The 22509-nt window shown below is 29.3% G+C and overlaps 1 protein-coding gene across 12 annotated transcripts in view; it reads left to right on the top strand.

Moving 5' to 3' along the window:
- The window catches only part of heph (polypyrimidine tract-binding protein 1 heph), a 174313-nt gene that overhangs the window by 48906 nt on the left and 102898 nt on the right, over positions 1-22509 (top strand). For 8 of the 12 annotated variants that reach the window (XM_035095707.1, XM_035095716.1, XM_035095733.1 and 5 more), the window contains one exon: positions 17975-18150. The exons of the other annotated variants lie outside the window; for them this stretch is intronic. In XM_035095707.1, the coding sequence (XP_034951598.1) occupies positions 18067-18150 (84 nt within the window). In that variant the 5' untranslated portion in view covers positions 17975-18066. The remainder of the gene's footprint in view (positions 1-17974; positions 18151-22509) is intronic. 12 annotated transcript variants of the gene reach the window in all.

Below are 22509 nucleotides of genomic sequence, written 5' to 3'. Positions count from 1 at the left end.
TTCACACTTGTCCCCATACACTTCACATTACAATTTATTACTATTATAATCATAATTATTATTACTATTGCCTAAACTTGCTTGCATTTAGCTTTATACAATCCTACATACGTGACGGTAGAATGTTAACTCGGCAACGTTGTCAATTGACAATTAGGTGTCGTCGGGATCAATTGGACCCACGCTCTCGTTGATTCAAAGTTTGCTCACGTTTTCCATGGAATTAGTCGTGTGGTACGCACTGCCAAACGATGGCCAGTTAATTCAGGGAGACTGTTTGTCACTCTCTAATAGTATTACTCCATAATCTTTAGTCTACCACTTTGCTATACGATACATATATAATTAAACTTCTCTTCTATACTTTTACTTTCGTGCCAATTTATTTTTGGCTCAATTTATCATGTCGTCTATTCCTAAATCTGAACTTGATTGTCTAGAATAGAAAGTTTACTATCCATAAAAGAAGTTGGTTGATAGAAGTAGAGTTGGTGAATTTTTGTTGGTGGCTGTACTTGGACACGGATGTTGGACGAACCGTATACACACGTATGTACAAATACATAATGGTAGAGAACTACACATGGCCGGTCTTCAACAAGTGGTGGTGATGGTGGTCGTGTTCATCTCTTCACGAACGTTATATCAAACGTACTATAACCAAGAAACATTTTTCATTTCCACTATATAGAGCTAACATTTTAACAATAACAATAATAATAGTGAATAATTATCCATAATTAATTGATTAATTATGCTACGAAAATAACGATAAATCAATAAATATGATAATTGGTGATGGATAAATGGTAATGAGAATTTTGATTAACTGCTGGAATACGTTTATTACAATAGATGTCTTGATGGATTGTGCTGTGTGTTAAGTATCATGAGAACTCGACAAAGTGAAAGAGATGAGTGTGTATATATACTTGGTGTACCGAGAAGACACGAAGGTCAAGGCGTCCAAGTTGTCGTGCCAAGAAATTTACGCTCCGTTACCGCATTAACCACCACACATATCTTTCACCAATTTCCCGTGAATGTTTGTACCAGAAATAAAACTCTACTTCTTTCTGTTTGACCACACAATGGATTATTTACAATGTTATAGATTGCATGTCAACATTTGATCTGAGATTTCATTGTTTCGTAAGTGATTCAATTGACCCATCACGATTTAACCATTTATCCAATTCGCATCGATATGAAAATGATTGAACATTTGGACTACGATTTATAGTAATATAAATGGTACACTTTTATAATACAATTATTTTGTCTATCTCTATAATTATGTAAAGAAAAATATAAACTCTCGGAATAAATCATGAGAATTATATTAAAACATTTTTATTCAGATAATTCTTTTGACGTGTACAGAAAATAAATCTCTCAATTGAATACTGAATAATAAAAATATTTATTTATATTTTTCATTCATTGCAAGACATGGTTAACGTTCAAGTTACCTGAGAATATGGTTAACGAGACGCGAAACTCACCGGACGAGACGCCAGGATGCACCGATTGTAATTCAAATCGCGGCTCGGTATGTGGCCGTTGGTGTACAGTCTGATTCAAAGAAAAAACCTTCAACACCGTGGTTCTCAATTTATACAACCACAACATTTCATTCACCATTAGCATGTACACCATTATTCATTTCAATTGTTACTCTGCATAAAAATTACATTTTTAAATAATTTCAACAGTTTTTTGTGTTATCAAATGATCAATTGTAATATAAGAAAGTCTGCTAATCTTTCATTAAAATGCTAACTATTTGACTGGAAAAATTAATGGAAAATAGAGTCATTAAATTTTCTTTATTGTTTTTTTTTTTTCATTTTATGGTGTAATATCATTTTATATTATTTTTTATTATTATGCAACTTTAAAATGGAAAATTTATTGAAATGGAGATCAATAGTTCTTCACGACTGAAGTTTGATGTACGAGCTTGGATTATAACGCTCTTTACTCTTGGAAAACAATGTAAAGTTACGATTTCCCGGTTCCTTGTCGCACGATGGGTTTCTAGCTATTTTTAGTTAGAAGCTCTTTGTGAATGCTGACAAAGCTATACAGCTGCTATGTATTTGATGCGATTCGTCGTCGCTGCATCGTGTTTGAATGAGATCTATCGTACCAGTTTTTTTTTTCTCTACTTTTTATTTTTATTATCCCATTCATTTACATATTCGTAATTTCGTTTAGTTTTATTTCCGTTATATAACCAGGTGTGTGTTTAACTACCTTATTCCTAAACTATTGTTTTTATAATTCCTTTAATAAAACAGTCATGAAGCAAGGATTGTTAACAAATCCTGGTGATTTGATTGGCTTGCGATTGTACTATTGTGAATTACTGTTGTATTTATTTTTTATGCCGTTTTTTTTAGTTGCTTTCTCACGATTTTGTTAAAAATTTCAGAGAAATTTTGTTGTTTAAGTAAAGAGTTGAAATTTAATCTTAATCAATGATTTTTCTAAAAGATTTATTGTTGATCACAACATTAAATAATCAAGAAATAGTTTCAACATAATTGAAATAGCATATTCGTTTTACTTTGTGTTTTTATTTTGAATTTGAGTATTATAAACAATGTTAATTAATTAAGGATAAAAATTATGGGGAAGTGAATTCACTTAAAATTCAGAGAAATATGTGAAAATGATTTTGTCAGAAGTATCATAAAAGTATTAACTTTTTTGAAAGTTGCATGAGTGAAGTGTATTAAAAAAAGAAGCAATTTTTTAAAAAGTTTTCTTCATCGATGAGATACGTGTTACTGATCAAAATTGTTCTCTTCCAAAATGACTTTTTTATCTCACTTGTTTTTAATTTTTATTTATTTTTTTTTTTAAAGACATTATCTTCCAGTATATTAAAAACGTATTGCCCTAAAAACAATAATGATTTATTTTACAAATTTAGTTTTTTATTCTATTGATTTGTTTTTTTACGTGACTTGCAACAATTGTAATTAATTTCAATAATAAGTGTAGTTTAAGTCCAAATTATAAGTTTTCTATTCAACAAAGAATAGAATAGATTGCATGTTAAGAATGCTTTACAATATATAATTCTAAAAATTAAAATAATATATTTCTGTACGTTCAGCTTAGAAAAAAGCATGATCTAAAATTTATTACGCTTATTTAACTGCATATAAATATTTAAAAAAGATGTCACATAATGATTATCCAAATAAGATAATAACCATTGTTTAATAATAATAATCTCGTTACAAATAGATTTTTTAAACACAAAAAATGTTAATAAATATTTGTTCTTCTTCATTAACAGACATTTAGTTAAAGATGTTAAAAGAAATTAGGGTAAACCATTGAGTCGTTGGTCGTTTTCCAATTATTAGTATGTTCGATATAAAAATCAATTGTCTGGATGAGGGGAATGAATACCAATAATTGTTCTCAGCGTACCTATTACAGTTTTTTTCTCGTAATTTTTAAATATTCTGACGATTTGCTTAGTTTTTTTTTCTTCAATAAAAATAATAATGAAATTTTTTTTATTCTTCCTATTATTGAAATAATTATTTGAGATTACGTCAAAGTTCATAATTACATTTACTAATAAGTTGTCAAATGGAAAACTTTACAAAATTCAGTACAACATTATCATGTAATGAATTTTTTTTATCAACAATAAGAATAAATTCATCTTTGTCACTATCAGTTTGTTACAAACTTGTATTTGATACCTCGAAACTTGTTTTTAGTTTAAAAAAAAAGTCCCCTGAACGTGTTGAGATTTTTCAGTTTTCTCTTCTTTAAAGCCTAATGTCTTGATAGACTGTTGGAGTTATCCTCTTGTTTGTTGCTGCCTCTTTGGCGTGAATTTATCGAACGAAGCTAAGGCGCCGTGGTGTCGAAGGTGTCGAGGCGAGTCTCGAAATCCTAAATAACTGATCTCACCCTCGGGAATTTAAAGTCTAGTGCACCTACCAACACTTCGGGAACACACAACAAGTCCCCTGACTTATTTGTTGTAAACCATCGGTGTTTAGGGAAAAAGTATTACTGTACGCATTTACAAAATGAAATTGAGTTCTTCAATCTTCAAACCATACTCAAATGTTTTTTTAATAAGGCACTCGCTTTTATAGGTACTCGAAATATGAGCAGCTTTAAGAAAGGAAAAAAAACCAGCAAAAACAATTTGCTAAATGTATATCCATTTTCCAATTTGTGCTTTTTATTTAAATTTATCTCTGGGAGTTAAATTTATAAGTTAATTTAAAAGGGAAGTAATTTGAATAAAAATAGAAATGTTAAAAATTGATATGTAAATCTTAGTGATGATTGTAAAAGTTAATTATTTGGTGGTGGTGGTGGTACGGTCGATTGCTCGTCTTTACCACGGCATTTGTGCTAAATTAATGAGAGAGAATTCGGTGGATGGGCGGACGGGAAACGAGACGCAAAACGAAATTGTGCTGGGACGCGTAGTCGTGGTGCTGATGTGGCAGCACGCCCGGTGCGTGGATATTTTCCCCACCTGTTGCCAAACAATTCCCATGGAAACAGAGTTATGGCTATGATTTCCGTCAGATAAATAACATTCAAAGTATAATTTAAATATGCCACTTGTGTGATACTATTCAATTGAGTTGTTTCCTCAATTTGAAATATTCAATCGATTATATTTTACTTGTTAGTCCACATCAACTTTCCACCATCATCATTGTTACTCTTATTTCCATATAAAAGTGTGTTGAATCTCGTCTCAAGCTTTTTCATTTACTGCTTTATTAGCCTTTAATTAATTAGCAGCAGCATTCAAGAACGAAATTTTAATTAGACATGTTCCTTTTCTTTATCACCAACGTCGCCAAACATAAGACATCGCACCAGGGTTTCTAATATAAGCAACGTTAAAGGAACACCCGGGGTATGATGATAACATCCCTTCTTCTTCTCTATATACCCTCATTTTAGTTTAATACTTACACCTCGTTTTAGTTTAATACTTATACACCAAGACACCCTCCGTCCAAATCCAATAACCGATTTTTCTATTTGATTTAATATTCAATGAATAAAAAATTCCAAACTCATTCGATGTTATTGGTATTTTTATAATAAAACTTTAATTTTTTTTTTATTGGCCAGTATTTTTTTTCTTCTTTTTTGCCTTGACATTTATATTATTTAATGCATTTATCGAAAAAAACTTGGGTTAACTGTAATAATTTATGATTACACAAGGTTATTGGGTCATAAAAAACTCAAGTACTTAATATTTTTAGTAAAAAATAAGTATTTTAATATTTCAAAAAAAGTATAGGTTGAATTTCTTCTTATTATATTTTTTTCTATTTTTATTCAACTAAAGATGGAACTCTATTTAAATGTTTCTCTTTACGTTAAAATAATTCTTTGCAAAAAAAAAATAACTCCACACAATGTCTTATGGCTTAGCATTCATTATGACGACATGAAGTTGAAAAACGAGCGGCATTTTACATTTACCTGAGTGCTTCTTCGTGAGTCCTTTTAAAGGCTTTTTCAGTGCTAGCATCATCAGACTCCTGGCAGTTGTGCCATCTTACTGCGACTTTCTTTCCCTTACATTCTCGTGACGCATCTGCATGCAATTATTATTTTGATCATCCTTCTAGCATCACAGAACTTTTGGCGTTAAGTGATTGCTATTCCGACCATGAATTATTATCTCCCCATTTGGATTGCTTTCCATTAACATGAGTACCATCCTGTGAATTGACGTTTTCAAAAGTTAGATAAATTTTAGCAAGAAATGTATAGTTCACTTATTTTCCTTACAATTGAACTAATTATACTAAATGCTGTCGAAAAAGTAGGTGATATTTTTTATCTCAACATCTCTGATGATGGTTTTTTTTTATTTCAAATTTATTTTTACAGATGTTTATTTAATTACTCATTCATTAGTGTAATTAAAATGACTTTACGAAAATGTACTAATTTATTAAAATATCACTTTGAAGTTTTTGATCAAGTATTTAAAAGAAAAATTTTCTTTCTATATTCTTGACAAAACAAATAATGATATAATTACTGATCGTACTATATTTATGTATTTGTAAATTATTCTAATTCCGTGATTTCATCAATGCATATTAATTAATTTACTCATCAACATATATCATCAATCTTTTTTAACCAAGTAGTTTATAATATTTCTTTTGTTTTCTTTTTTATTTTAAATTTTTATGAAATAGTTAATAATAAAACATTTATTTTTTTTTTGAAGACAAAATTATTTTCCAATAAAATAATAATAATATGTTATTATTATAAAAAATTTGAGGATTTCTTTATGTAAAAAATAATTTTTAAGAGAATTTTTGATCACTCAAACTTTCTATTAAAATTTGATAATAACTAGAAATTCTTCTAGATTTAATTTGGAATCAGATTAATTTTGTTAATTAATTAAATGATAATTTTCCTGCTAATTATTCTTTATCTCACTAATAAAATATTAAAGAATATTCAGATTGAAATTCTCTAGTTTTTATTAGCATCGTATTTGACTACAAAATACCAAAGTTTTTAATCTTATCTTTCCCTGTACGAACGCCACTTTTAGTTATGAAAACTTTAATAGTTAACTGTTGTTTCTTCCAATAAGCACATTTTATTTTTAAAAATTTTATGAAGCTACAAGTTTGGCAGTTATACCACTTAAAAATAATAGCAAGTGATTAAATTAGATGAAGGAAAAAAAGCAACACTGAATACTGCAATTTTAATCAATTGAGTGTTCATTGAAGTTTAAGTAATTATATTATGAAATGAAGAGTTAAAATAGCGTAAGCGAGGGTCAGTAGAGTAGATAGTACAGTTCTTGAGTCGAGCTATACGTGGTGGTGCTCGAAAATGTTGGAAAGTAATCCGAGTAATGGCTCTTGATAATCAACGGTTTGAAGCCTAAATTAAGAGCTCGCTCAAATTATTGGTCAGTAATGTATCGACACTAATATTTGAATAAGCGATTACTATGAAAATTCACTATCACTTGGTGGATTGAGTTTCATATCATTTCATTATTTAAACATACATTCCAAGTTTATCGAAATTTTTTTTTGTTTTTATTCAATGCAATTTGAAATAAAATTTCATATTACGAGGGTACATTTGCAGTATTCGAAACGTGTAATAGTTGAAAAATACTATTATATGGTTCTTGGGAGTATGGTTAGTACGTGTAAGATCCATTTAAATGCATCTCTCATCCCTTTGGTCTTATAGACAATCAGATTGCTGGTGAAGCAATTTTTTTGAAGGTGTATTATATTACATTCTAACTTTTATCATACTATATATATATACTTGTGGGTTATAAGAGAACGTTTTTTCTTACTTTCTATATTTGAAATAATACAGATAAAAAATAATTTCTAATTTTTTATCTGAAAAAAACCTTAATCCTGTGAGAAATTGAATGGAGCGCAGGTTTCTTTGGTCGCTGCATCGATCGTCACTCGTTCCAGCCATGTCCAACGGCTCCATCGGCTATCCCAGGTCGCGGTTGTTGCCCGGCGACACTTGACCCTCTTTACTGTCTTTTTCCTCTTCTTTTTCTTCTACTTTTTGACACATGGTGCTTGATGATCTGTGGTTTGAAAAAGGTCATAAATTTATCAAAAACAAGAAACAGTCAGGTTTTGATTGTTATAATGATGATAAATAAAAAAACATCGCGTGACAGATACGTGAAAGTTGTTCTTGAGCTATCGAAGCCTTTGCTGATGTAATTGATAATTGTTTTGTTCGATTAATTGTTTTATTCATGGGATTTTATAGTAATTTAGTAGCAGTTATATCTCTTTGCAAATCAGTCAGCTGATTTATGATGTCTACAATAGTCAAAGAGGAGTTTCTATGAGCCTTGGATACTTTGAGGGTTTCGAATTGATTTGCTTAATCAATTTTCATTATCATCTAGAAGCTATGATGTGTATAACTATGGTCTGATGATTATTATTATCATTCTAGAAATCCTCTTATTTGAAAAAAATGAATATTTTTTTTTCTTAGTTGTAAATTACTGATCATCATACACTCAATCACATTTCAGGATTTTTCTAAAAGCAACTATTATTCAATAAAAGTTTATATACGTCAACTTGACAAATTGATTCTGAAGCATTAAAAGCTAAAAATAGAAAGCCAGATTACATTCAAATGAATTTACAAACTACGAAAATTTTGACAAGTATAAATACTTTATAATCACATTTGAATTAGTGTAACTGTATTATGTTCAATAACTTTTAAATGAAAAATATTAATAAATAGTTAGAGATTACTCTTGGATTCAATGAAGCTTTACTTCTTTGTATATTTTTGGCAACTTTGAATTAGGTTATTTCATGCAATTACACCAAATTTATTTGATGATTAAAATTAATAATATTTTAAAATAAATATTAGTATTATTACTATAAAAAAATATAGAATTAATTTACTGAAGAAGTATTTGTAAATATTTTGAATAATTCAACAAACAACCGAATTAGAGAAACATTAATGTATTTATTAGATTTTGGAAAAGAAAAGAATTACAGTTGAGTGACTTCCTATTTTAGCAGTGACCTAACGTTTTTATTTTTAACTTAAAAATCTATTGTTTAATGCCATAGACTTTTTTTTAATTATTTCCTTCATTTTTATGTGCATTGATTTTTAAAATTCAATCAATTCGAAGGATTTTATTTAAATGTTTATAAGTATTTTCCTCAAGAGTTTTTCCTGGAAATTGATTTGTTGAGTGAACATGTGAGAACCAAACAAATGACAGTTTTTACAACAAAGAAAACAATTGTGTTTAACCACCAAGACACTGAGTAGCGACCAAAAATAGCATTTTGTGATACTTTCTTGTATTTTATCTTATTTACTATTTTTTTTTAAAGCTATTATTTTTGTTTTAATTTACGTATATAGTTTTATGCTTTTTAATTTTTGAATTATGTAGAATTAGACTTCATCTTATAAAATTAAATCATTAAAGTTAATATCATGTGATCATCACCAGGATATTTATTTAGTTTTTTTTTCTACTTCTTTTGTCTCTATAACTTTAATATTAAACAAATAAGTACCGTTTTTGTGCTTCATAGAAAGTTTATTAGTGATAGTTTTGATTGTCTGTCATAAATTGGAACTAAAGACAAAGTAAAAGGTATGGCTCAATCTCTTTCGCTTACTTAGAATTGTCCAGTCTTACTATTAATATGATAAGGCATCTAGTATTTTATCTCATAACTAATTTTACTCGATTATTCATATTATTCATGGCGTTACAGATTATATCATTAGTTTAGATTCATCATCATAATAATTTAATGGTTAATTTTCAATTAACATTTATTCATTAAATATTTACTAACATTTTATATCAATCATATATTTTTTGAAATGATAAGTAGATTAAATTTGATGTAGATTTTTTTTATTCGGATATCTTATTAACTTTTTTTTGATGAAAAAATATTTAATGCTGTGATGTTAATAATTTTGAGTATAATAAAAACGAGATGTTTTAATATTTCTAAACAAAAATTATGCAATCGTTTATCATCTTCATCTGTGTTAAATTTTCAACAAAAATTATAATAATGCACTTCACAATAAGTCCAAGTTCATGTATTTATACTGCATTTATAAAAAAAATCCATTATTATTCTAAAGTTTGTCGTGAAACTTGCGCATTACAATATACCTTTGAGAGTTTCTTAATTGTTGTTATTATTATGCAAATTAAAACGTATTAATGATGAATATAAAAAGAGAAAATGTTTGACCTTGTTTGATATCTTTTGGTGTGGCAAGTTTTTCTTGTTTTGGTTTGCGGAGTTGAGGAGGGAAACGGCGTGAATGAGAGCGGCAGATGAAGAGATTCAAAGATAGCAAAGAACGGTAGAGGGATAGATGGGGGTAAGTTCTCGGGCTGGCGTTTTCCATTCCTGAACCGGCGTTGAATACGTGGCTGGAAACAATGGCTGTCGCGGCCCGACTTCTGTAACGATATCGTCGTTGCCCGACGATTGAAAAGATGGTGGAGATAACGAGCAAGCAAGCAGGGAGTAAGAGAGAAAATCACCAAGGACCGACAGAAAGTTTTTTTCATTATTATGATTATCGTCATTAGAGTGCCCGTATAAATAAAATGATCGCCCAGGCGATTCCTTTTGTTCATGTTCACGTAAATCTTCGCTATGTTTTCTTGTCATCTTTTTGCTCTACTCTCTCACTCTCACTCTCTCTCTCTCTCTCTCTCTCGCACTCTTTTTACTTATCGAATATTGTTACCTACAAAATTTTTATTTTATTTCTTGTTTCGTTAGCATCAACTTGAAGGTGTCGTTTATTTTGAAGAGTGAATTTTATTGTTGTACTTATTAATATATATTTGTATATTTTATTGAACTAGGCCATTCAGTCATGTACTAACATTATGATACGGATTTTTACGGAATATTCACTCGAGTATTTTTCTTTCTTTTTACTTTTTGGTTCGAATTTTTGAACTTTTTTGTAATGAGTATTTATTGAATGTTTTACAATAAGTATCAGAAAATTTCGTATTATCACGAAATATATGGTGACAAAACACTTTAGAATTTAACAAGCATACTGAAATTCAATTCCATTTTGTTGGATTCTTTAAACATAAATAAATCTTAGTTAATTGATATTTTTTTGGCAAGAATAATTATTTGGGTAAAATAAAAATAAAAATTTTTTTATCTTCAAACCATTTAATGTGCTGTTTTATGAACATCATGTAGTTGAAATAGGGGAAAGTAATATCCAATAATTTACTAACAAGCACCTCTGGATGATTGAAATTTGGCCGTTCTTTATAGTGTAACTGAATGACCGTACAACTTGGAAAATCAATAAGTTTTGCATATAGGTATCCAACTGTATAAACACTATGTTTGCATAGATTCGATCAAAGCTTTAGTGCTGTGTTCACATCAGTTTACCCCATGTTTCATCAAACCTTAGAAGCGAGTAGTCTGCACCTTACTCTAGTGCTAAATTGAAACTACTCAACTACTTGTGACAATCAGCTATAGCTAATTAGCCATCATAGACAGAGGTAGAGCAGGTGAAGTGACAGTGAATTTAATCCCCTGGATCTCAATTGCTCCATTTTCCATTTGCATGCATGTTTGTAAAGATCATCAAGCAACAACTGATACTGATTTTTTATCTCAAAATGTTCAGTGTACAACAAGGGTCATTAAATGTTCAAATTAATGTTATTGAAAGTTTGAATAAAAGCTGAAAACGAATTGTTAAGTTGGTAAACACGACACTTTTATAAGAAGCTCGAAGTAAATAGGGTTAATCTCTGCATGCCCAGACTCTTTTTGTTTAATATCAGATGCTTTGCTTCTTTGGTACATAAAGAGCGTCGCTTAGGTATAGGCCGGGTCTTGGCTTATCGAAATTCTTAATTAAAAAATTTTAATTATGTTTTAAGGTTGCGTCAGGGTTGGATGAGTCAAGAGAGACAGGTCAGGTTGTAGTGGCTGGTAAAGATAGTGGATTTCTCTAGGTTGTATATAGTTATTGCGACGTCAAGAAGAAGAAGAACAAGCGCAAGTATGCGGTGATAGTGTACGAAGCAGAGGCAATTAAACTGAAGCGTGCCTCGTAAAGATGCTACACTGTTGTTGTCTCGCTACTGTATAATATTAAATTTTGACGCTAGGCGGTATACCAACTATAGTTGAGGTATAGGTCTAGGAATCATAACACCTCATGATCGGAATTATTCTGCTTGTCATGGTTGCTGTCTCGTTGACACTTCAGGGGTTCACTCACCGGAAAAGTACCGCACACTTGGGTTTTATCAATTTAATAAGTGGTTTTCTATTTTATCTATTATTTATTCTATCAATATTATATCAACTATTAATTGACAAATATTTATTAATAGTAGAAGACAATTTAGAAATGTTAATAGATTGTTTGAACTGAAAAAAATTAATTTAGCAAAAAAAAATTGTTTGTTAACTTTTATAAACATGTTTAAATGGATAAACTTATTGGTTAAAATGATTTTTTGGAGAAAAATTAAATTGGTCTGGCATGAGGATTAAATAGGAAATTGTTTTCTCCCCCTTCTTTCGTTGGAATTAGATCAGACGTTAATTTTATCCCAGTAAGTGGTATTTTGTTATTTTTTATTCCAAAGTTGTGAATGAGTTGTTAAATTCGAAGATACACCATTCAAGAAAATTTTTATAAGTTTTTTTAATGACTGGGGAGATGAGTTGTGAGTCTTGACTCTTGAGAAGAGGCAAACTTATAACTTCCCACCTTTGAAATGATGTAACGACGAGTTGATTACTAAAAAATATTCTTTAAGTAGCATTTTTAACTTTTTTCATTAAAAAAATTTATTTAATTAATTGATTGGACAACAATCGAATATGTTTTTCTGTACACTAGAAGGTATTGTTGTTAAAATGACATGAGATAAAATAAGAACGTTTTTAAATATACTTTTTGCTTTGAAAATGATTAAAAATAATGTTAATGGATTCTACATATTTAAGATAAAAGTAATTTTATAAGCCATAAGTAGTTTTAATATAAAATAATATTTGAAAATGGTAAATTTTATCATTATAATTAATTAAACTATTTTTAAACTTTCATCCAATATGAAGCTTATTCTCTTAAAATCTGAATTTTATTTTCATTTGTATTCCATTAACGTTTTTTTAATTATCCAATTATCTATTAATATATAAAACGTTTGAATAACTTTGTATTGAAAATTATATTTCATTTTGCTTTTAAAGAAAAGTCATTAAATTCAATTAAATTAAAAATAAATAGAGTAGTGACGGACAGTTTATGGTGAATTTCGAAATGATTCTACTTAAATCTTCTTCAAGTACATTTTAAAGATATTACAATATAAAAACCGAAAAATATTTCATTGCAGAATTCAACGGATACAATCCCTCAAGAATATAGAGTAGAGTATATTCAGAATTCAACGTAAAAATGCATTGAGCTTTTAGTTAATTAAATTTAATAAATAAATTTAAATTCAACAGGGATTTTATCGATGTTGAACTACCAATAGTATCCTGTACGCTAACTCTATTAAGTGTTTAACGAACCGCAATTTATTACGTTATAAAGTCGCCTGTGTTCCTACGAAGAGTCATGGGTTGTTTGATGCTTCAACGACGATGCTTCTGTCTCGACGTTTAACAACTGAGAGAATTCATTAATATTTAAGTAACCTTAAATTAGGGAATTGGCTTTTAATTTTAGATGAGTTATTTTTTAAAATGAAAAAAAAAAAGAAAAAATGATATGAAGCTTATACCTTTTGCTTTATTAAAATTTTTTCATATTTTTGTGCTTGCAATGGAATGGAGACAACAAGACGTGCTAGAGTTTAAAAGGGTAGTATAATGACTTCATTTAGACGAAGATATGTAGGGAGGTAAGAACTAGGTGGTCGACGAATCGGGGCAACAGGTCTCCGTGGTCTGGCGTCGTCGCGACACGATGCGAGTAGAATCAACGTTTTGCTTCTGGAAAGTCTCACCCGGAAAGTATTCCAGGCACGTGCACGATTACCTCAGGGAGAGAACTCGTCGTGCATGACGGAGCCATGCCCGAAGGATAACGGACGCGCTTGAAAACGGCTACGATTAGCTTCTATATTTAAATATACATATATGTAATATTTTTTTTTTCATCAACTCTCTCAACCTCTATACTCTACTTTAGTTGCATGTTGCAAAAGAGAAAAAAATTGCTCCTTACATCTTTGCATTTTTTATAAGAAAATAGTTCTTCTAAGTACATAACGTTTCTAACTGTCAAAAAAGAACTCATTTTATATCACACTGGTACGATATTACTCTTGTTACAGAACTTGTTCGCTAAATTGTTTTCAATGCTTTTTAGTTTTACATTCAAGTAAACATCAAAATGTCTAAATGTTCTTCTATCATAAACAATAACATCATTTTTATTTAAAATTGTTGAGCAAAAAGTATCCCACGATTTACTTCATGTAAAAAAAAATTTTTTTTTAATTTTCATTTAGCATATACTTCCTGAACTTTAATTACTTATGATTTTTAGAGAATTGAGTTTCTTTCACTTTGTAAATCATATTGCATGCTGTTGAACTCATTAAATAATGAAGTTTGACTGAGAATTTCAAAGATTTTTGCAGTGTAAATTATTTTCATAGTTCATCATTTATATTGAATGTTACAATTTTCAATACAACAGTTGTCTTGTTTATAAAATAAATCCAAATGATCATTTAATTTAACATGAGAAATATCTAGATCTAATATTAGTGCTCGCGTGACGAAAAATTCAATTCTACAGACTGATGTAATTTCATTTAATCTATTTGACATTATAACTCTGTTCAACTGATGTTGTATTTATTTTTGAGATTAACAATTTAATCTAATTTTGAACGAATTTATTTTTGTTTTACTAAATAACACTTTTATCATGAGTTATATTCCCAATTTTTTCCACATATTTAGAGCAGTTAAAAAAATTGATAAATCTATTATAGGCTTTTGCAATCAGTGAACAAAGGCAGATGATCATGAGATTATTAAAATATACACAAACAAAGAGATACGTAGATCGATGACCATGTCGATTAGGAAGGGTAGAAATCGCGCAACAGGTTCGCTCATTGGCGTAACGATGGGACTTGATGTTGAAATGTTGGTAGTGGAGGAGTCGGTGTTACGGTCGAGCAGACTAACGGGTTGGCTTGAATATTGGCTAAAAATGTAAATTGCCTGAGCACCCTTCCTTTTTAAATGTTCATTCGTTCCCTCCTCGGTGTCGTTGTCCACCAGCTGTGAAGTAATTGAAAACACGCGTCATCTTCGGTCAATGGCTTGACATCGTGTATCATTTTTTTTCTCGTTCACCAGAATAGACAGTCGTTTTGTCATAACTCATACATCCTATTCTTCCTTTTCGTTGGTTCATTCTCGTTATTGCAAGCATAACACATCTACAAAATGGCATAATTTTTTTATCCTTTGTCGACATGAAATATCACATTTCCAATACACTCACTTTTGATGTTCCTCATTCTCGTTTTTTTTCTTCCTTTTTTTTTATTGAATTTGTATCTAAAACGCAATATGGCATTTATGTAACGATTTTAGTTGGCGCGAGGTGCGAATAAAATATGAAGAATTTCATCTACCTTTTTCATTTATTCGCACTCGCATAGAAGGCAAATACCCGCTCACTCTCTACCCTTGCTTGAGTGGATTTATGCAAGATGCATGAGGTTACAGTCTAAAAGCTAGGGCTTGGAAGAAGCCAGAGTGTCCCTTGAATAATATATATATTCACTAGATATAAAGGAGAAAAAAATCGTTTACTCGATGACTCTATGGAGAATATATGAGTGGAAATTGGATGATGAAAGGCACCATATTAAGTTGAAATGAAATAATCTCATATGGTAGATTAGGTGGTGGAAGTTGCTGTTGCGACTACTTGGTTTTCACAAGTTCGAAACTTAGATTGCCGTCAGGTGGACTGAGATGGAGAGATTAAGGGTGAGAGAGGTAGACGGGGCAAGTTTTAGCTGTAATCTCGTTGAATTTTGCGTGAAATCTAAGGAGGTCACAGAACCTATTGCAAGTGCTAATGCTCAGTGCTATTCCAACACTAAAGCGTCGACAGGAGGAAAACTCGCGACATGATACGAGATAGCTTAGGAAGTAAATCCGAAGTAAGACTTAGAGTAAAATCACCATCTCCCTTTTATTCTGATGCTTAACTCTCTCATGTCGTCATGATTCGGTAAATTCACCTGGAGCTCAGTCTATACTCGTGCAAATCAACTAATGGATTAATTCTATAATTGGCTGCTGTGTAATGGAGCATTTTCTGCAAGCCCGACACGCCTTAGGAAAGCAAGATGATGATGGTATAGAGAAGCCAGTCCCTCGGTAGAACTCGGTCGAGATTCTTCTTCATACTCGGTATATAGCCCAGGGGTAGTTAGCGGTGCAGCTCAAGCAAATAGACTAGTATGGAAAATCCTCTGGGAATAGGTTCTAGATTATAATACTTGTGCAAACTTGCGTGACGCACTAAAATTATACCTACTCTACTTATTCTTGATCCACTGCAAAACCTTTCTTCTTCATTTTAATATACTTCAACTATTGTAGATTTAATAACACAGTTAACTCATTGTTATTAATAGTTACTTTTTCATATTACTTCCTATATATTTTTTGCTATTTTCATCCCAAAAAAATGTTGGCTGGATAAATAGTTTAACATTGCATTAAATTTCCCCGGAAGTTGAATGGATTAATTCTTTCCATGGATTTGAGCTTTTATTTTATTCAGAATATCATTTTTAAGTCTGAGTGTTTTGTGTGAGATAAATAAATGATAGATTCTTACAAATTTATCCATCAAGTCTGGTATTTAATAATAGTTATTAATAAAAAATATTTGACTTAAATGAAATTAATTATTCCCTCCAGAAGTTACGGGTTAACTAAGGTAGTTTTTTTCTATGAAACTTCAATTTACATCAGTCCTTATGAGATTTAACAGAAGTTTTATAAAACGTTTTAATTAATTAATGTTTTAAATTACATTTTTTATTACAAGCCAAGTAATGGACATTTTATTAAATACATAATGCTATAAATATTGTGAGTCTTTAATGGGAAACATTAAATTAAAATTTTAATTTAATATTAATATTTAATTAATTGATAATTGAAGTGAAATCTTTTAGTTTTTATGATTGTACAGAACAGAATACAATACATTGCATATTTATTTACATTAAAAAACAAGTATTTAAAGTTAGGCTTCATTATTACAATTTTAAAATACAATTATTATTTGAAAATTATTTTTCAATATGCTTTATTGAAAACCCATCAATTAATATCTATGGCTTGCTGTCGACCTGTTTGAACTTTAATTAATTATTATGTTATTAAATATTTATTTAGTTACTTTGGGAGATGAGAGTGTGACCTGTTAAAAGTTCAGTCATGCGTATTTGTAAATTAAGTTAAAAATTCAACTGAAAAATATAGTCGGTGTAAATATATAAGTAATTATAAAAGATAAATGAAACATGGAATTGTTGAAAACATATAATTATAAGATTTTTAATAATTTAGTGGGAAGGTTAGGATAAGTAAGTAATGACTAGTCAATAATAGATTTTTTTATTATGTAAAAATTTAGTTTGTAACGAACATAAAGATAAAACCAATTAATCTAGCTTAAAAGTGATATTCAATTCTTTCAATAATCCATATGAAAGAACAAAATATCACTTTGAAATGATTTTTATAAAATAATATACAGTTCGATATTCACATGAATTACGAGTTTGAACATAAAATGAATTGTTCATTTTACCAATCGTTCACAGTAATAAAGGAAATCGAGATAAAATAGAGACCCCCTGGGACATATTATCCCACTTTGAAAAATACCTTTGTTTAACATAATTACGAATATGTTGTTAAACAATTATTCATTATTTTTATTTATTCAAATTGAATAATTTATTCTTTTGTAAAACAATCCAATCTCCAAATCATAGTATAGCTACTATATATTTTTCCCACCTGTTGTAAATCTATTTTTTATATATTCAAAGTCTATTTAAATATTTTAAAATAAATTGCATATTTTAATTTTTATAAATAAAGCAATAAAGTAAAATCATAATATAATGGTTTGTAATTAAAAATATTGAGGCTTTGTTTTGGTTTCACTTGAATTTTTATCTGAACCTCTTCTGCAATAATAGCTGCTGAATACATTTTATTTGCAGTCATTAAATATGACAGAACTAAAATATAAGTGAAATAAATGATTTAAGCATCGTGAATAATTTGATTTTTTTTTTGTGTTACAGGTAAGTGAAAATTTTGGAGCTTATCTCAACCACGAGGTTTTAAACAAAACGTAAAAATTGAGAGATCGCGGAAGAGAGCGACTTTAGACAGAATGATGATGACAAACCTACCTCCTGTTATGCTGCCAGCTCTCCATCATGACTACGGAATGCTGGCGCCAACGCTGGGTATTAAGGTAAGTTGAACTTGCACAAAATCATGGTAGACTATATTTTACGTAGAGACTGAGTTCATTTGTGTGAGATTTTTTAGAGTAAAAGAAAAATACAATAAAGCTTGAATGCTTTGATATGCATAATGTGTATATATGTATGATGAAAGTTGGGGTGTATTCAGTGAACGATCGATATTTTCTCCCCTTGGAATTCGCGGAAATTTCGTTGTTTCTCTGTGCTTGAATTTGCTATAGTCGGACTGGCAGGATGCCAATGGACCGGTGAAATGCGATTAAACTGTTTTTCGAAGCCGCTACCTCTTGAACCCTATCGCGTTTGCGCGCACCCTTACCAGTAGGTCGAGCTGTCGCCCCTCCATCTTTGATAAAAAATATCATTATATACGTAACCAAAAACCCTTGGATAGAACAGGCGTGAGTATAAAGGTAGTTCTGTCCTTCTTCCGGCTTTGGTGAAGTTGCGAGTACCAAAGTAGATGAGCCGCTCTTTCTACTTTCCAGCTCTTTGTTCATCGCACGCTACTGCGGGATATTAATTAAAATTCCTCTCTAAATATTCCAACGCCCGATTCTCTACGACTCTGAACTTATTTAATTTACTTTCGTGTCCTGTAGTTTTTAGTGGAAATGAAATTGAGATACTCTTCAGTAAATGATGACAGTTGATGTTTGGATAAGAAATATAAATACTTCAATTAAAACTAGACTCGATGATTAATTACTTTTTCATGAGTTATTCATTATTTTTTATTTCTCCATAGTTACTTTATTTATTTAATTGAATATTTTTTTACACTATAACATTGGTATAATTGAAATAATAACACTCACTACAATAGAAAAATAGACATTTTTCAAATATGCTAAATTAAATGAAAAGCGTTAAAAAAATGTTGATAGAACTGGCACTATTTTATTCCGTTGAAAATACGAAAGTTTCACGAAAACGTTGCTCGGTTGTTTTGTTTTATACAGATGGAATGAGCCGTGCCTTAGGGGCAATTTGGGTGGCAAGTGCGCCTCGTGTTCGTTATTGTTTTCTTTGAATTAATGAAAGTGAGTGAGGACTTTGCCACTGTTTCTGACAATTGCATACTCTGCGCTCTTTTACTTTTCTGTCTATTCCGCTGATTGTTATCTACTTTTTCCGATAGGTAACGCATGAGACATTAACTTTCGTCCACTCATTCGAGTTCTGTTTACATATCTTCTTATTACAATTAACAGTGTGGTTAAATATTGACATTTTTCTCCTGTCAATAGTTAATATTTAGTTGATTACTTTTGAATTGAAGGGTAATGTATTTTATTTATATAAATAATTACTAAGAGAAAATCTGTCAAGGAAATTTAATTTGTTTTAAGTTAATATATTGATATGTAAATAGAGAATGGCTGCTAAAAAGCAATAGAGAAGTTTCAGATAAAAAAATTGTGAAAAAAGAATTTGTAGATAGAATAAAACTAATTGCTCATAAAAATTATCTATGTAAACATGACTCATGTCATTTTAATATTTACTGATAATTTGTAATTTATGTAGAACATACGTGACATAAAATTGAACGATCTTTTCTTCAGAATTCAATATTTTGGATTGATACATTTTGTTGGCTTTTTTTCATATAATTAATTATACTCTTTTGCACAGTGTGTGTAAAATATAGAGTAATTTTCCAACAGAACCTTTTAACTCAGTAGTTGTTAATCTTTCAATTAAATAATTAATTTTTTTTTGTTTATTTCATCAAAGTTCTTTTTCAAATCTATTTTAAAATAATTTTTACCATTGGTTAGTTATATATATTAACAGCAGTTTATTGGGAAGAAAAATTTATCATTATTTATAATTAATTTCAAAATATACTCCGACTTATAACCGAGAAAATGAAAAGACGCTCGAATATTTTATAAATAAGTACACAGAAGCGTAATACAAAATCTGTACTTCTTAAGATAAATCCAGTAGCTCATCGCTCACTGTCATAACTCGAGAGGATTGAGAGCCATTGATCAGCTGAGAGAAGCAAAAAGAAGTTGACGAGAAAATAATTTTGTTTTTTTTTTTATCAACACTTGTAATTAAAAACTTTTGCATAGGTTTGACCTCATCTTAACATTGTTCATTTTTCTAGAAACAACCATGCAGATTTTATTAGCTCTGTTGCTACTAAAACAATAACCATTGTTAGACTTTTGTTGGCATTTATAGCAAATGTACGTTTATACAAAGGTGAACTGGAAGCTTTGTTTACGGGCCTCGAAATGTCGACGATGAACACACTAGACGATAAAGATGGAAAATTTGTTTGAGTTTGAAATCTTCTTCAGTATTTCATATAGTTAACATCCATGCACTAGTGAGCTTTTACATCTACGTATACATGTGTTGTACATGAATATTATATGTATATGTGAAACTTACAATGCGTTTGAGTCATTTTAAATGCATGCAGCTTTTTAATTACATATCCCTCGTTTGTATGGTGCAAATGTGATTTACGATTTCCATGGAAATAGGATGTGTGATGGCTCGGACAGTTTTGTGCTAAAGGAAATAAAATAATCGTAATCCAAACAGGCCAATAAATTGCAATAAAAAATAACGGTAATTGAAAATAATTTTTTTTTCCTCGTTTAAAGGAGTTTTTTCCCTTAAAAACAGCTCATAACAATGTCAAAGAATTTATTTAATCTTAAAAATAATAAATTTTATACAATTTTCAAAATAATAATAATTAAGTTGAAGAATAGTTCAGTTTTATTTGTAACTTTAAAATTAAATTTAATGTTGCTATAAAACTATTATTATTTTCATTATATAGTTCGATATTTTTTATACTATATAATCTAAATAAAACTTAAATAAGATTTTTTTTTCATAAGCCTTCATTGAACTTAAATAAATAAAGAAAAAAAACTTAATTGTTTTCTATACTGTTTTTCAATTCAAGATGAACACTTGGACTATTTTCTGTCGAATAATAGAATGAAGATAGACATTATTGACTGTTTTTAATTATCTCGCAATAAACTAGCAATTAATCACTTTTTATTTTATCGATTCAAAAAAAATTATAAAAAAAACCATGAAGTAAATGTCAATAACATTTTAATAAAGTATGCTCATGTATTGTATCAAGTTTCATTTAACAAATGGGTATGTATCTGTCGGATAATTTCAGAAAATTTTAATCTCAATTTTTTGTGAAAACAAATTAATTTTCATGTGAATAATTATTTGACTTGGTCTATCATCAAAAAGACTGAAAAAATAAAATATTTATATAAAAATAGATTTATTAGTTATTAAATATTTTTTTGTTTCTCTTCATTAAATTATAATACTCTACTATTCAATTGGAAGGAAATTATTATTTTGATTTAATAATAGAAATTATTTCATTTAGATATGATTTTTCATTGTTTACTTATTTATAAAACAAAGCGAATTTTTTACAACGTTTTTTTTATATATATATTCTTTTTGTTAACATTATTTATTTCTGAAATATTCAATAACTTCATCGTGAATAATATATCCAATGTTTTTTGTCATTTTGATAAAAGTGAAAATAAACATATAAAAAAAATACAATTAATTAATCGATTATTCAAAATATTTGAAATTTCAACAAAATTATCATAACTTCGGTTTATTCAGTTTCAATTGTATAGAAAAATAATATTTGTTGGTGTTTATTATCTTTAGATTTAATTAATTTCGAGTGAACAAATATTCATTTAAATGGTGTCGGAAAATATTTTTTTATTGCAAATTAATTGAATTGCTTACAACCTAATATTTTCGTTCATTTACTCATTTTTTTTTAGAAAAGAATGACAAATATTTATTTATTTACTAACTACAATTTTTACTAACTTGTGAGTAATTTTAAATCATAAAAAAACAGATGTACTCTTGTGCACTCATGATTATTAAGATCCTCAAAAAACTATTCCTCCTTCTAATTAATTTTTCTTTATACACACATCACCCTAAAACTCAATTCTATCCTTTTTACTGATTAAAACTACTCCACACTATCTACTATCATCGAATGAAAAATTTTCCAATTAATTTATCTAGTTGACGACCAATACTCCCACAAATTTTCACATTTTAAAAATTTTTTAGCAAAATAAGAAATAGATCTTTATACGTTCAAGCCAATGTATATATATATATATATATATATATAAAATGGAATCTATCTTGAATGCCTTCTGCCCTTCCTTATTTCTCTTCAAAGTAATTAAACTAATGGAAGCGACGCGACGTTTGTGGGATACGAACGAGCCAATGCGGGCTTCGAGTGATCCATTGAAATTGCGCAAACGATGAGCTTTCCTCTCTTC

This window comes from Chelonus insularis, unplaced genomic scaffold, assembly GCF_013357705.1.
Source record: "Chelonus insularis isolate UGA/USDA-ARS -01 unplaced genomic scaffold, ASM1335770v1 contig_116_pilon, whole genome shotgun sequence".
Taxonomy (NCBI): domain Eukaryota; kingdom Metazoa; phylum Arthropoda; class Insecta; order Hymenoptera; family Braconidae; genus Chelonus; species Chelonus insularis.
The sequence above is the reverse complement of the archived record's forward strand: the minus strand, read 5'-3'. Positions and strand labels throughout refer to the sequence as shown.